Genomic DNA, 16,166 nt, shown 5'->3' with positions numbered 1-16,166 from the left:
AAAGAGGACGAATAGATGGGAGCCTGCCCTCCACCTGCACTCACCTTCTATTGCCCAGAACTCACTCACATGGCTACACATGAAGAGAAAGTGTGGGTGTGGGGAGCCGGGAGGCTTGACCATCTGTGAGTCCAAGACAGAAAATGGAAACAGCACAGAGAACAACTTTCCAATCTTCACCACAGGGGTGGAATGTAAGAGAGCAAAATGCAGAGTCCTAAATTTAAGTTGAAAGTGTCAGCTTCACAAATATAGGATACAGGCGGCCTTTCTTCAGCCTGTCTTACGAAAAAGCAGCTAGGGCTATAAAGACATATAGGGCGCTGCGTGATCACAAGTTCATTGTTGCACAATATGCTTTATCTTTAGGTGACGATGATGGTGGTCAACTGAAAAAAGTAAAGGGAAGGTGGAGAGTAGAAAGAACAGAGGCCTCACCACTTAGTGAGCTGTGTATTCTTGGTAAAGATAAATTCATATCAGCTAGCCCAGCTATAAAATGGAGCTGATATTCAGTGTTTAACTAGTGCCACAACTCCACATATAAAACAGAGCAATATTCAGTGGGTTAAAATGGTCATTTACATATAACATGTAGGAAGAATCCATAAGTGCTTTGCCTTATCCTGAAGCTCCGCAAGGGGTCAGTAGGTAGGTCTGTCTCCTAATGGTATTTACCTCAGGGCCATAGCTAAGAGAGCAGGAGTGGAGTACCCCACTGGTGTGATTGTCCTAGAAAGGAGCGAGGAGCAGCTGGTAGAGAGGCAATAGGTGATGGCTCTTGATAAATTGGCCAGGAATTGTCGCACAGTCACTTCTGCCTTGATTTTTTTTTTTTTTTTTTTTTGCCTAAAGCAAAGTGATACAAACACATTCTTTATATATAGGGCTGAGAAATAAGTTCTACCCTTATAAGTAAGCAATTCTACTGGGCCATATATCAAGGACCCTAACACAAGCATGATTGATGACACTGACCTCTGTGTGATCTCTGTGATAATTTTACATTTATAAGGCATCCAATGCCATTCCTGGTGACATAGAGGACCCGTGAAGATTGGACCCGTGATAATGTTCATGAAGACCATGAGAATGTTGGTAAAGATGATGATGCACTAAATGTACTCTCACTTGTAGCCAATGTACTGTCTCAGTCTTGGGACACATCAGCATGTCTTTAGAAAGAAATGCATTGATAAGGTCGCATGCAAGAAGTGAAAGTTAAACATGAAGGACTAGAAGTCTGGAAATTCTTACAGGAACTAAAACTGCTTGGTCCAACACAAATATCCTGTATAAAAAGCAAATACTTCTGAATAGCAGAAGGCCCACGCCATGTCAAAATAAGTAAACTTTTAGAGTACTGGAAGAAACTATCTTGACATAAAATGGCTAATGGGAAGCCTAGGGAGAAGTCTACTGGGTGAAGGATGCTGTGGACTGTTGGCTTGCTAAGCAAACAGGCACGGCAGGAGGTGAGCAATGGTGAAGAGGGTAATTTTCTCCATGGGCAAACAGATGAGCTTGAGAAGAGCAGGGTGAGTGGCCAAGGCAAAGATGGGATTTCTGTGCCTGCAGAGATGCTCAGTATCTTGTAGAGTTCCTTCTGGTCTGATGGATGCTGTGGGCCACCTCTGCAAGCAAGCTATTGCATTTCATGTTGATTCTACAGACATGTCACTCTGGTGCCCTCTTCAAGGCCTTAAGCTCCATGGGGACAAGTGTGACTCACCACACAGTGATCTCTTCCTCCTCCCCTTAAGCTTGACTCTCCCCTCCCCACCTCTTCCAATCAGCCTTAATTAAACTGTTTGAAAGCTGCAGCTTGATTTTAATTAGAGCAAAATTGAAAAGATTAGAATGAAATTGGCCAATCATTGTTTACGGGCCGTTGTTTGAGAACACAGCAGGCTGCTAAATTACCTCCATGCCAGGCTTCTTGAGTTCTTCCAGACAGTGAGAAAGGACAGGGCACTTGGACATCAAGGAAGAACAACCCGCACAGCTGCTCTTGTGCCTTCGATGTCAATGTCATAGGGGCTGAGATCTTGTTTAACCCAATGATGCCAAAATGGAAGCTCTCTTGCCTGGAGTTTTCTCCTATTCACAATAGTGAACAAAGCAGGATTGTTTGGGAAGAATGGCAAAGGTGGGTGGTGGAACCAGAGCTTAAGCCCAGCCTCCACACTAAGACAGAAAATCATTAGTAGCACGACCTGGAAGCTAGTCAAACTCAGCTGCTAATCAACTGAGTTTTGAAGCTAGTCACTTCTCTCAGTTTCCAGTCTCTTTACTTGCTAACTTGTAAAAGAATAACTTGGCCAGGCATGGTGATGCATGCCTGTCATCTCACAACTCAGGGAGGCAAAGGCAGGCAGATCTCTGTGAGTAAGAGGCCAGCTTGGTCTACAAAGTGAGTCCAGGACAGCCAAGGAGATATAGAGAAACCCTGTCTCAAAACACACACACACACACACACACACACACACACACACACACACACACACACACGCACGCGCGTGCGCGCGCGCACACATACACACACACACACACACACACACACATAAACGGATAATAGTTGATTAATAATATTATCTTTATCTCCTCTCCATGGTCTGTATAATAAATTAGCTAAACATGCATGAAAATTGTTTGCAGTTTAAAAAATACTAAAAGATTTCACTATTCCAATATAAGAAATTATGATTATTATTATCATTTCTTTTTATGACTCAGATTAATCATGTCTCATTCATTTCAGCAATAGAAACTCTAATAGCCAAGAACATTATAGTAAACTGTTGTTGAGACAGAGATCTTTTGATGGCGTGATGTGTCTAGAAATACTGTTCTCTGTATAGGAGCCAAAACACTTATAGATCTCTACGCCCCTAATCTATCAATCTGGAGAAACTGAAACTCTTTGAGCTGAGTCTTTGAGATGGAATCCCTCAATATCCATGTTGGCTTTGGACATACCCGTGAGTTTTTTGAGTTTAAAACTCTGGTCCTATGGGGGAAATAAAGAAAGATAATAGTAGTTTTGTATGGCAGATTGAGCCCTGAGTATGTGGAACATTGGTAAAGGCAGGGAACAGGAGAAGACCTTGTGCTAGAAAATCAGTGATTCAACAATCAGTGAGCCTCCTGTGTCAAACCAGGAAGCCTTAAGCTAGGTAGAAAAACATTTCTCTAAGAAAAAGATGATCTCAGAGAATCCATGATTTATATTTATGCACAGCTGTTGAGGTGTGAGAAACGATCTGAAGGGTCAATGGTTGATAGTTGACTAAGAAATGTCATGGAAGATGACAAAATCATTCATGTCTTTGACTTAAGGCATATTCATCGTTCCAAAGTTCTTAAATGGTTTATTCCATAGCCATTCTATGGCTTTCTTTATTTTGCAAGAAAATCCAGCCATATACTCTTCTTATGATCATGGTTCATTCCAAAGAGACCACTTGGAGAATGATAGTTTAGTCCCTTTGAGCATCAAGGTTGGATGATGGCTCCCAGAAGAGAGACTATTGAAAAGACATTAGAACGCTACAAAAGGGAAAGGAATAATAGTGTTTATTATATGAGCCCACTTGTGTGGGCCATTTACAAACTGCATGATGCTGCTTGGTGCTAGGCATCCTGGGCTCTATGGCAGTCTTAAGACTTCTCCCACCTCTCAGGGAGTCCCAGTCCTATTCTGAGAACTGCCGCCTGAGTGAGCAGGTGATGATCGGTTGACTGTGCTGGAAACAGCAGTGATTCCCAGACTCTAACTCAAGAGGAAGAAATGGCTCCTAGCACACAGGGGTGCACTGACTCTAGGATGGGATGCTGCCAAGCTTGCAGGGGTTCTGTGGTGAATGCACATGCGGGGAGCTGCAAGATCAGAATGTGTGGAATGTGACTTTCCAGATGACAACTGCATGACCTTGGTAAGGTGGTGAACATGTTTTCATAAAGGTGGAAAGATAAAGATTCATTAGGAAACCAGTAGTAAAATAATCTAGCTCTTAGCACAAAGTATCAACATAGCCATCCACAGGTCAGACCACTATTCATTATAACTGTATCTTGACTCTTAAACATCTATCATCTATTTATCCCTTATCTATCTATCATCTATCTACCTACCTACCTATCAATCATCTATCTACGGTCTTTCTATGCATGCACGTAGGTATGTATGTATGTATGTATGTATGTATGTATGTATGTATGCATGCACGTATGTATGTATGTATGTATGTATGTATGTATGTATGCATGCATGTATGTATGGGTTTGTCTGTCCTTTATCTATCTTACCAGCTACCTAGCTACCTATCTATCCAGCATACTCTATTTTTAAGTGTCTCTCCATTAGGACTTTACAGGTAGGAAACCTTCATAATTAATGGCTCTTCATGGGGCTGGATCAATGCTCTCAGTTTACAAGCCTGAAAAGTGGTGCTTAAGTGGAAACAGCACCTGGGTGGAAGACCCCAGCTGTGCTTTTTCTAAGTCTTTCATCCTCAGCTGCTGTGAGACCCTGCAGGGAGGCTCTTGCTGGAAGATTTGTTGTTGACCTTGGGTTACACAGGACACAGTGCTGTAGGGTAGTGGTGACCTGGAGACACCACTTCCTATTTAGAATTTTTGAGTTAGAACAACCTGTAGCCATTTGACACTCTCGATGGAGACCCTCTCCCCACCCCCCTTGGTTTCAAATGCTACCTCAGAGCTGACTTAGTCTAAATCCCTGCTGAAGCTTCTGTTACTTGAAATTTGGCATAAGTGTGATTCAGCTCTCCCTAAACTCATGAATAATCATCATTGTACAACTGGAAGGGCCACCCATCATTTACTGGCAATCTAGGCCATTCGTGAGAAGCAGTTTTGGACAAAAATAATAGTGATAACTTTGGAATCTCTCTCTCTCTCTTTTCTTTATAACTAAAAACGTTTGAACACATGGCTGTGCATGGTATGTTTTCCTGATATGACCACTGGGTTTCACGTTTCCATCTGGAATTCAGCTTTCTTAGATCTTATCTTAGTTGTTATTGATGATTTTATTTTTTATATTAATTGGTCCATGGACAGATATTGTTTTTTTTGTTTTTGTTTTTTGTTTGTTTGGTTGGTTTTTTTGTTGTTGTTTTGTTTTTGTTTTTGTTTTTGGTTTTTTTTGGAGGTAAGCCCTGATTGCACTAGAGGGAGGTAGAAAATATAGTGAACTTGTATTGATGTTATCCATCTACTGAGGCACCCTTTTGAAATGCATTCGAATGCCTTTTTCTCAAACTCCACCTATTCATCCTTTGGCTCAAGCCAGAAACTGACTCTGCAATGGCTTCTAATGTTCTAGAGAACTTTCCTTAGGACTGCAGTGCTGTTTGAAATGTTTTCTTTCTCAGACTGTTTACTGAGTAACAAACACAGTGGGAGAAGATTTTAGGAGAAACGGCTAAATTGAAATGGAGATTTACTTGATGTTCTAATTGAAATAAAGATGATGGCTTAATGGAAGCAATGTGTGTTAATATAATTGATATATGGAAACATTCCTTTCTTGGGGAAAAAAAGAGCCTTGATTATTTTATTACTGGAAAAAAACCTACTAAATGAAAAATCGGAAATGAACACTTATTGTTTGACTAGCTTAGGCTTCCTTCCAGTATTGTCTTCTTAAGTTTTTAGATGCTGGAAAGAACCAGGGCAATAGGTTCTATAAGCACATTTTTACTATTTTCTTACTCAAATTCCGTTCACAAATTTCCTCCAATTACTTGATTGGAGAAGAAGTGTATGGTTTTTGGAGGCTTGGAGTCTGAACCTTTCTGTAGTTAGCATCTAATTCTAAGCTGATGCCAGTATTAGTCAGTATTCCATTACTATAACAAAATGTCTGTAGCTGGATACTTTACAAAGGAAAGAAGTTAATATAGCTCACAGTTTGGGAAGACAAACGATATGGTTGCTGGGGGCAGTTTGCTGCCGCTAAGGATTCACTTGGCTGTATTACATGATGGATGGAGTCATGGTGGAATTTAAATCAGGAGGGAGAGATCACTGAATAAGACAAGAAGGGGCAGTCTTGTGAGGGGGAGGGGAAGGAGAGGAACTAGGAACATTATTTTGTATAACGGACTTCCCAGAAAACTACCCACAGTACCATGAGAACTTTGATAATTCCTTCAGAGTAATCTTCCTCCCCCCTCTCTCTCGTAGAAAGATTTTTAATATTTACTACTGATTCAAATGATTATTAATACAGAAGTTATTATTCTTTAACCCATTCTTATATAAATAAAAGACACAGACACCTGTTAGATTTTTGATAAGCTTTAAATATACTGGAGCTGGGCAGATATTAACCCCTTAAGCTATCTTGTCTACTTCCCAGGCAAAATCCCCATAAATGCTCGCTGGCATATGCCTTCCACCTGAGCTTCTTCTTTCCATGCCAATCCTCAGAGCAAGCTCCTCCCAGCCATGTGCTTCCAGTTCTCCCTAAGCCATGAGCCCTGCTCATTTCCTCCTCCCCCTCCTCCTTTCTCTCTCTCCCTTCCCTCCTGGTCCTTTGGCCACTCCCAAGCCCTTGAACCTTGGCTCCACCTACCTCTCTTCTGCCCAGTCCAGGCTTTGGCAACTTTGTTAGCCAATCAGGAATACGTGGGAGGCAAAGTTACTACAATGTCATTTTTGGATACAGGAGAATTTGCTTGTAGAACAGTAACTATCTTGGGGAGCAAGCAATTAACATTTGAATACATAGTAGCTCCAGATCATCCCCACCACTCTCTACTTTTTAAGCTCCCACTACCTCTTAACATTGCCATTCAGACTGTCAAGCTTCCAGCAAAAAAGCCTATGGAGCCAAAACCATGCCAAGCCGCCCCCCCCCCCCCCCCCGCCCCATGATGACAGGAGCAGATTTGGCTTCCATGTTTTTTTTTTTCTGTTTTGTAAATGTAGTCACCTGATATGACTTCTTTATTCAACAAGCTTCTCTAGTCAACAGCTTTATATTAAGTCCCTACCTTTATGCATTATTTCTCTAGCAACCTTCTGTCTTCCTTCCCCTCCCTCCAAACTTCCCCCCATAATTTTACAACCGCTCCTTTGCTTTTCATGGGCAGAGATGCCATATCAAGGTGCTCAAACAACGTCCTGTCAAAACAACCAGTGTTTCAGCTCTGATTCTGCCGTCTATTGGCTGTTACCAGCTAGGTAAATTAAAATATCTTGCCTTCATTCCATTATCCACAAGATGAAGATAATTATGTTTTCCCCTTATAGAGACATTTTGTAGATGACTCTTATAAGATACTTAGAATGCACATGGTAAGGATTCATCAAATATGAGCCATTGTTTTTTATGGTTTGCTCATAAAATGCTTGCTAAGACAGTACCACTCACTTTTCTAGGTCATCTGTTAGTCTGTGTTATAATTTCCTGAGCACCCATGGAACTTTGACTCAGGTCTTTGTCTGTGATTCTTCCCATGATGCTTTGCATATGAACTTGATTGCCTTCTCAATCTCAGTTTCTTTTCCTACAAATGGGCATAACAAAACCACTGTAATCCAAAAACAGGGGTTTGCCATAGTATAAATGGTATAGTATATTGAATATACAGTAAATTCATGTTAAAAGAAATGGAATATTCTGGAGGAATGACACCATTTTTGTTAGATGATAACCAGCTTTCTAAAGAGAGTACTTCAGGGACACAAAGGAAGATAGAATTATAGAAAAGCAATATAGCCTTGACCTAAACCACGAGCACTGAGGTTTAAGATTGGCCTCCCTCGAATTGTGTGAGTCCGGCCAGTTACTCCCTTAACATTTCTGAGTTTCAGTTCTCGCGGCTGTCACTGTCACCCTAGGGCAAGGTCCATGTGCTCTTTTTGCTCAGGTTCTGCTCTCGGCTGGGTATATTCTTTTAGGCAAACTGTGGCATCTTTGTTTTGTAGTTTTCTCAGCCAAGGTGCATGCTGGGATCTGCATCTGCTACAAGTGGATTATAAAGATGTCAAAAGGTTCCTAAGTCTTCAAAACAACAGGGCAATCCCTAAGGTGTTAAGACTTATTCCTCTGATTTACCTTACTCTGAGCAGCCTCATCTGGGATTCTAAGAGAGTATTTTCTTCCCTCGTTTCCTTCCTTCCCCTCCCCCACCCCTTCTTTCTTTCTCGATCCCTTGCCTCTCCTTTTTCCATCTTTTTGAGACAGGATCTGATTCTATCTTATCCTGGTCTGGAATCCACGGCAATCCTCCTGCCTCAATGTACATCACAATGTGGAGCAGTTTGGCAGACGGAACTCAGACTTCTCCACTTCTAACAGCATAGGTTTCTCCAAAGCTGTGTGACAGTAGGCAATTGCTTAGCTTTCTGAGCTTCAGTTGCCTTATTTCAGTAAAATGTTCTTTAGCTATTGACTTGCATTAAACAGACTGTCCGAGGCTGATGTCAAACTGAGCAAAAGTGCATAACTCCAAGCATGTTGTTTCTTTGGTCAGACTTTAACATAACAAGTGGTAGAAATGACTGGATTCACTGCAGAGGAATGGCGGTGTTGATCATAACATCTGAGTGTAAATCACAACAGTCGCAATTTGGATATTTTTCATCCATTAGGCTTTGACTTTGGGCAGTGGGCAGTCACAAGAGTAAATGTCTGCTGCAGACAGTATATCCAGCTGCAGAGGATCTAGACAGTATAAAAAGAAAAAGAAAATGCTGGCAGTGTTTACTATTTATTTAAGTAGGGTCTGTCTGGCCTGGAACCCACTAGACAGCCTATGCTAGCTTCATACTTGTAGCAATCTTCCTGCCTCTGCCTCCTGAGAGCTGAGATTGAAGATGCGCACCGTCATGCCTGGCTTGATTTGTTTCTTTAAAACCCACAAAATCATGCTCCTAGACTTTTATAAATAAGACTTAACTTCCGGATACACACACATTTAGAATGTCTCATTTCTTGTCAGATCAATCACTAATTGGTTGTTGCTTCCTGGGTTATTTTCCTATAACTATTTTTAAATCAATTTTCCATTAATTTGAAAATGAGTGGATTGGGAAAGCTATGACATGAAAGGGCTTGGAGAATGTCTCCTTCAATTACTCAGCAAACCATGTTGAATATCTCTGTTGCAAGAATGGCTATATGAATCTAATGCTGGGGATAGTTAATAGCGGGGAAGAAATCCTAGCCCAGCAGAAGTTTATGTTTTAATGGGAGCAGAAGTAGGAGAAAAAATAGGTGGTATCAGGTGGTAATAAGTCTGAAGCCATGAATGGGGGAGAAAGTGAAGGAAGATGCCCTTCTTGATGAGATGAGCCGGGAAGTGATCGGCTTGGGCCTTTGTAAGAAACCATGGAAAAAGGAGAGGTGTCTCCTCTCCACCCTTGAAGCTGGGAAGAAAACAAGATAGGAAGTGTTAGTTAATGAAGTCTATGTGTAGCTCATCCCAAGGCAGAGCGGCTGGGCTTGATGACCCTAAGGATTTTCTTCTGATTATATTTTGTTTCTGTTTTTAGTAATCTGATTTTATGATTCATCCGTGTAATTATCCTCTAGCCAATGAGAGGGTACTGGTTCCCATCCAGCCATCTACAAATGAGATCAGGCAACTGTTCCTTACCCTGCAGTGGGATTTGGGATAGCAAATGCTTTTGACAAATACCTTGCACTTTAATTAAAGTTTAGCGTTTCCTGCACAAAAGAAATAACTGATGATATATTATTATTAACTTGCTTAGTTCGATAAATAAAGCCACACGATGAAAAATTTGAAAGACTAAGTTGAAACCACGAATTATTAGTCACCATTCCCCTTTGTTCCCTGGTGATGTGTGACATACTCTCCTCCTTCCCTTCTGAGCCTCTATCTTAGACTGGTGGGGGAGACTTCTATAGGCTCGGATTAGGCATGAGCCTTCATGTACTCGTCCTGACTAATCTCATCGTCTGCAGCTCCATCGTAGGCACCCCTTGGTGTTTCAGGGACCATTAGACCGAGGCTGTGCATGTTCACAGTGAGCAGGATTGGGGTGGGGGGAGGGATGTGCGAGGATGGGACAGGGAAGGGATCTGCCAGGACTCTGCTTCCTCCTGCTTCCCAAGACAGGAAGAGCTGGCCTGTCCCAGTGTAATATGGGAAGGTGGTGGGGAGAGAATCATTCCTGCAGTTATTTAAAAGTTCAGCCCAAGACAAAGATTCCACCTAGAAATATTTCCTTTCAGAGATTCAAATGTGTCAGTGAGGAGTGAATCATGAAGAGTGAAACCCTGGATGTGTCTGTGAAGAAACCCAGACACCTCCTGAAACAGGCTGTATAAGATGTGGTCTTCTTGGGTCCTTGAAGGACTCATGTGACATTTGTACTGAAAGTGTGTGTGTGTGTGTTTGTGTGTGTGTGTTAATAGGAATGAAAATACTCATCCCGAAGGAATCTGGTAGTCATGAGCTGTTCGTCATTATTCAAGTGAACTGAATGCACACACACACACACACATACATACACACACACACACACACACACAGACACACACAAACACAGAGAGTGGAGAGAGACAGCAAGACACACGCACAGAGAGAGACGTAGATGGGTGCACATAGACAGAGACAGAATCACCCAGCTTCACTTACAAATGTCCTAAAGCAGTGAAATCTATTGACAGCATTAAATATTGGCCTTGGATACATGTCTTTTGAATGTTCCGTGAGATGAAACAGGATGCACACACAGAGCACGTCTGCAGCCATGAAGAACTATGCGATTGCCAGGGGAAATACATATGTGGCTGAGCTGTGAGCTGAGCAAGCAACTTCTCCCCTAGAACTCCATTTTTCTTGAAAACAAGAGCAGTAGACCACCTGTAGTTATTTAGAGTTAAGTGTTGGGCAGACATTTTCTAAACACAGAAGCAAGCTAACCCTTAAAAAGAACACTGCTGGCATTTTGTTAACAAAAACAAAATTTCTGTTTTTCTATGAAAATTTAAATTCTCGAAAAATTATACTCATTATTATGAGCTAGCCAGTTTCCTAATATTTAAAGGTATTTCTGATGCAGTTGGTGGTGGGATTAATTACTCTGATGTTTTAAGACTATAAAATGAAGAGTCAGGGTGCTAAAGGACTGCATATCTCAGTGAACACATATGTACAGGATGCTCACTGTACCTGTGTTGTTAGGTGTTCATGCAAGGTACGAAGATCCATTCAAATATAGAACTTTGGATTTCCATGCAGTAGAGTACAAACCTTACTGACATGGCTTCAGATACCACGCTATACATAACGTTTAAGAAATAGCCATTTCTTTAGTTTAGTGTGGTCCCAAGCTCAAGAGTTCACAATTATGATTACAAAGCTGAATGTAGAAACAAATACGAAACTTAAACTGTTCTGTCGAGCCAATATAAAAGATTTACAAGTCACAAAGCAATGTGCTCTTCTTGCTAAATTTGTTTCCATACATATAGTTATTGTCATAAAGTGCATTGATTTGGTCATATGTAATGGGTTTATTACTGTTAACTTCCAATGCAATATTGGATAGATAACTTTAATCCTCTCAATTTTACTTTCTGATGTGGTATCAATCGATATATGCCGCATAAACAAGTATTGGGTATGTAATTATATCCAAGAGTATGAAGGCCTCTGAGCCCCAAACATTAAAACACTGTTCTTTCTAGAACAGTCTTCCAGATGACATAAGTCAGCTGCTATATGACAGCTTCGACTGGGTCAGTCCTCTGCAAATCGCTGCCTAGCTTAACACGTGCATGTTTCTGCTTCTCTGTGAGGCAAGGCCTTGGGGAGACGCTGAGCTACCACTGTCTAATGGGAAAGCTGGGTGGGAGAAGCTCTGGTGGAGGCAAGCTTCTTAGACCGGAAATGAACAGCCAAGGGAGCAGCCTCTTCCTGCACTGGGTTCTCCACTTCTTTCTTTCGGCCCTCACACTTCTTGTTCTGAAATACAATGGGCTTCTCCTCCCTTTCCTCACTCCTCATCTTTCCTTGCAGGGAGTTCGCCCGATGGAAAGTGAACAACTTGGCCCTAGAAAGGAAAGACTTCTTCAGTTTGCCCCTGCCTCTCGCCCCAGAGTTTGTCCGCAACATCCGCCTCCTCGGAAGGAGACCCAACCTGCAACAGGTTACTGAAAACCTCATCAAAAAGTACGGCACTCATTTCTTACTTTCTGCCACTCTTGGAGGTAAGCTGCATCCCCAGCCCCAGCCAGCTGGTTGTTCCATTGTTGAAATTAGCCTTTAAGATCTGTTGAATATCAGTTGAATATCTCCCTGCATCTTTTTTTTTTTTTTTTCCTTCTTGGCCAATTGTTGCTTGAGAAATATTTTCTTCCTGGTGTACCAGAGAACACTGTATTCTCTCTGCACCTAAATCCACCCAAAACATTTCTATTCTCTTGCAAGTAGAATCCCTCGAGGAGAGAGGGGGTTACTGGGTAAGGAGGCTGGGGGAAGACACACAGGTTTCCACTAAGCATATACCGGCAGGGGGCGCTCCTACTTTTATTTTGACTAGCTGTCTAACCACGCCCCTCCCACCCACCCAGGACTTCACTTCTTAATTCTTACTGTGGCTACAAACGTCAGAATTATAGGCACAGAAAGAGATAGATATTCATTGAGTCACTGACCCCTCCTCCCTCACTGTGAAGGTTGGTAACCGGCCAAACCACAATTCCAACAATTTGATGAATCTCCCTCTGGTAGAATGAGGGTGGGAAGCTGAGCTGTGCAAAATGGAGCATGGCCTCTGGACTCTTGGACTCATAAGGCAGGATCACAGATCACAAGAGTTCTCCCAGCTATGGGAAGAAGAAAGCGGATTTTATCATAACACTTAGTTTAAGTGTGCAGTGGACAAAACGCTGCTCCCCCGGGGTTGGGGCCAGCTGCCGGCATGTGGTAGGTGGTGAGTGTTTGATGGAGAGCGAAGAGGCATATCACCTCAAAGCTTTTGCCCTTCCCGTGGAAGCAGTAATAGCCATGTGGCTTTTCATAAACAACCTGAGAGGGGAGAATTGTGTCTCCCCCTTGGAGGCAGATTGCCGGCGATGGAGATCAATAGAGGACGTTAAATGGAGATGCTGCCCAGGGTGAGCTTTGGGAGGCTTTAAGAGCTAAGATAGGAGGGCTTCCCAGGCAGGGAGGCTTGTGACCCTGTGCACAGGCTGAGGAGAGAGCTCTCAGAGTGGAAAGGATGGGGAGAGAGCCACAGCAGGGGCAGTGTTCTCTCAGCTCAGGCCTCCCTTGCCTGAGGGCTAAAGGTTCTTAGTGGTGGGGCATGCTGGGGCTCACAAACTTCACTAATGAGCTCATGTTTTTTGTTACAGGAGAAGAGTCCCTGACCATTTTTGTGGACAAGAGGAAACTGAGCAGAAAGGCAGAAACACCAGGAAGTGGCCCTGTAGTCGGGGGCACTGGGAACAGCTCAGCTGTGTCCCTGGAAACCCTGCACCAGCTGGCGGCCTCCTACTTCATTGACAGAGAGAGCACCCTGCGCAGACTGCACCATATCCAAATAGCCACCGGGGCCATCAAGGTAACAGTCTGCCAGCACCAGGCAGGGGAGTCAGAGCCTTAGCTAGTTCCAGGTCAGCCAGGCCACAGGAGCAAAGGGAAACAGTGGCTTTCTGGTGACATCTCAGCCAGTCCTTGCAAATGCTTGCATCACCCATCTCCTGATGTGACCGCATTCTAGTCGGGGCTTGAGTGACTCAGTAAAGGGAAGGTGATTTCAGAGAGCCATGGAAAGACTTGGCATGCATTTTCCAGGGTTGGGGGAGGGGGCAGCTGGAGTTAGGTTAGGTGAGTTAGGAAGGGCACATCAGGGTTTACCCCATGAGGGTGAGACCTGAAAGATGAGAAGCCTAGTTGTGTAGAACTTAAGACTGCTTTGGGTTTTTTTTTATTTTTGTTTTTGTTTTTTAATGCTAAAAGCGAAGGCACCAAGTCAGCAAGCAGCTTAGTGACCATTGACACACAGGCAAGGGCAGAAAGGTAAAGAGAAAGGCACTATACAAGACAAGGATTCTGAAGTAGGCTGGGGCTGGTGGCATGGCCATAGAAAGGAATTTTATCACCAAGCAAGGTAAGAATTTCAGCAGGAGCATGACAGAGTCTCACGATTTCATGTATGTCTTTAAGGGATAAATAGTTATTGTGATTTTTTGATAGTTATGCTCTCCAACCCCCTGCTCTAATTAACCTGTAGGACATTTCTACTAAGGGTCCTAGGGTTAATGACTGATTAGTAACACTTTTGGGGATGCTAGGGTATTTAAATTCTAAGTATAGATAAGGTGGGCTTTTGTATCATCTGAAATAGCAAGGGTATTTTGTTTACTCATGGTTAACTCAATAAGTATTTCTCAAGTACTTAGTACACATCAGACTCTGTTGTAGATACCTAGAACACAACATAAAAATTTCTACATTCATGAGCTTGTGTTCAAATAGTGGACCTGTATATACATATACATACATATATATATATGTATGTATATGTATATATATATATGTATATATATATACACATTGAGATGATGGCTAATAATATGAAAAAAATGAAGCCAAGGCAAAGGACAGAGTGTGATGGGGTTGTAGGAATGTCACTTAAAGAAGAACCTGCACCACTTGGGTAATTTGTGTAACCTGAGCAAGAGTATGCTAGAGAACTAACACAAATGCCTTAAAGGGGGATTGTGCTCAGCATGGCCCAGAGTACCAAGGAAGGAGGTATATTTCATATGGAGTCAGCAAAGTAGTGAAATGAAAGACAAGGCTTTGGAAGTCACAGGGCCAGGTCACTAGGGCAGTATTGACTATGGAAACGTAGGAAAGAGTGTTTCTAGAGACCAGTGTAGCGGCCAGGGGCAGTGTGCTGGGTACAATGGGGCATTACAGTGTCTTGGACAAAGGAGATGGTGGCACATACAGTTTCATGGTAGAGAGGTAGAAGGCACAGGATGAAGTAATAGATTAGAAGAAAGGCATCAAAATTAGATGCATAATATTTGGCTTGAGCAATCAAGTGACTAGTGGTTACATTTACTTAAAAGGATAATTTTGGGATCTAGGTATAGATCCAGAGGGGCGATATGGAAGAAGCAAGTTTTAGATACCAACACATTGAGTTGATTTTCCAGTTAGACATCCAAGGAAAGGAATCTAATAAAATACTGGACACAACTTCCAAGGTTTCAGAAAAGTTGTGATCTGGCACAGGAATATGTACATGTGGGCAGTTAGCAATGAGAAACATGGAGGGCACAAGAGGAGCATACCTGAGGACTGAGCAGAGCTAATAAAGTAGCCCCCAGGTGAGTGTGATGCATCTGATTGATACTCGGAAATGGGAGGATGAGGAGGGGATGACCAAGAAGGAGGAACTAGAATAGAGCAGAGTGTGGATAAATGATGTGTGATCACAAAACCATCCAAAGAAAGTGTTTCATCAAAGGAGCCACTGGGAGCTATGCAAAGCTCTTGAGTGGTTGTGGCAGTGAAGACAGAGAATTGCAGGGGGCCTTGGTGACTTGGAGGCAACTGATATCCTGCAGAGGATTAGGTTTGGTGACATGAAGGCTACAGATGGCTGAGTGGAAAGGATCCAAGATAAGAACCAAAATGAGGAGCTGGTTGAGAATAGAAAGTGTGGTTGTGCTGAAAAGGAAAGCAGACGAACAGGTACTTGTTGGAGAGTGAGGTGAGGCCCACAGAGTGCGTTTTGTTTCCATAATGAAAATATTCTAACTAACCGGCATATTAGTAAAATAACTTGGCAGAAAGTGATAATGTGATGAAGCAGGAGAGAGAGAGGAGATAGTCTCAAGGGCATGGGCCTTGAATGAAAGTGTTCACATTTTATGTGGGAGTGAAGAGACGGGCCTTATGGAGACTCACTCCATTCTTTGTGTCAGGGGCAGTGTAGAGTGTGCGAGGACACCTGTTGAGGAGCAGTAGGATGTGGTGGTGGGAAGATGTGCTTCTTTTCTTCTCTGGCCATCTACTCCAGCTAAACAGAAAGCAATGACCTTGGCTAAAAGGAAGAAGAAAGTGTTGTGGAAAAAATGTGTGAAGTGGCCACCTAAGAGGCAGGAAGGAAGAGAGTCCATTGAGTAGAGGCACATA

The 16,166-nt window shown here is 42.6% G+C and overlaps 1 protein-coding gene across 2 annotated transcripts in view; it reads left to right on the top strand.

Annotated features, from left to right (window-relative positions):
- Nucleotides 1-16,166, top strand: part of Brinp2 (BMP/retinoic acid inducible neural specific 2) — a 103,798-nt gene that overhangs the window by 67,629 nt on the left and 20,003 nt on the right. For both annotated transcript variants that reach the window (XM_051147648.1, XM_051147647.1), the window contains exons 3-4: nucleotides 12,030-12,220; nucleotides 13,367-13,575. In XM_051147648.1, the coding sequence (XP_051003605.1) occupies nucleotides 12,030-12,220; nucleotides 13,367-13,575 (400 nt within the window). The remainder of the gene's footprint in view (nucleotides 1-12,029; nucleotides 12,221-13,366; nucleotides 13,576-16,166) is intronic.

Source organism: Acomys russatus, chromosome 6 (genome assembly GCF_903995435.1).
Source record: "Acomys russatus chromosome 6, mAcoRus1.1, whole genome shotgun sequence".
Taxonomy (NCBI): Eukaryota; Metazoa; Chordata; class Mammalia; order Rodentia; family Muridae; genus Acomys; species Acomys russatus.
The sequence above is the reverse complement of the archived record's forward strand: the minus strand, read 5'-3'. Positions and strand labels throughout refer to the sequence as shown.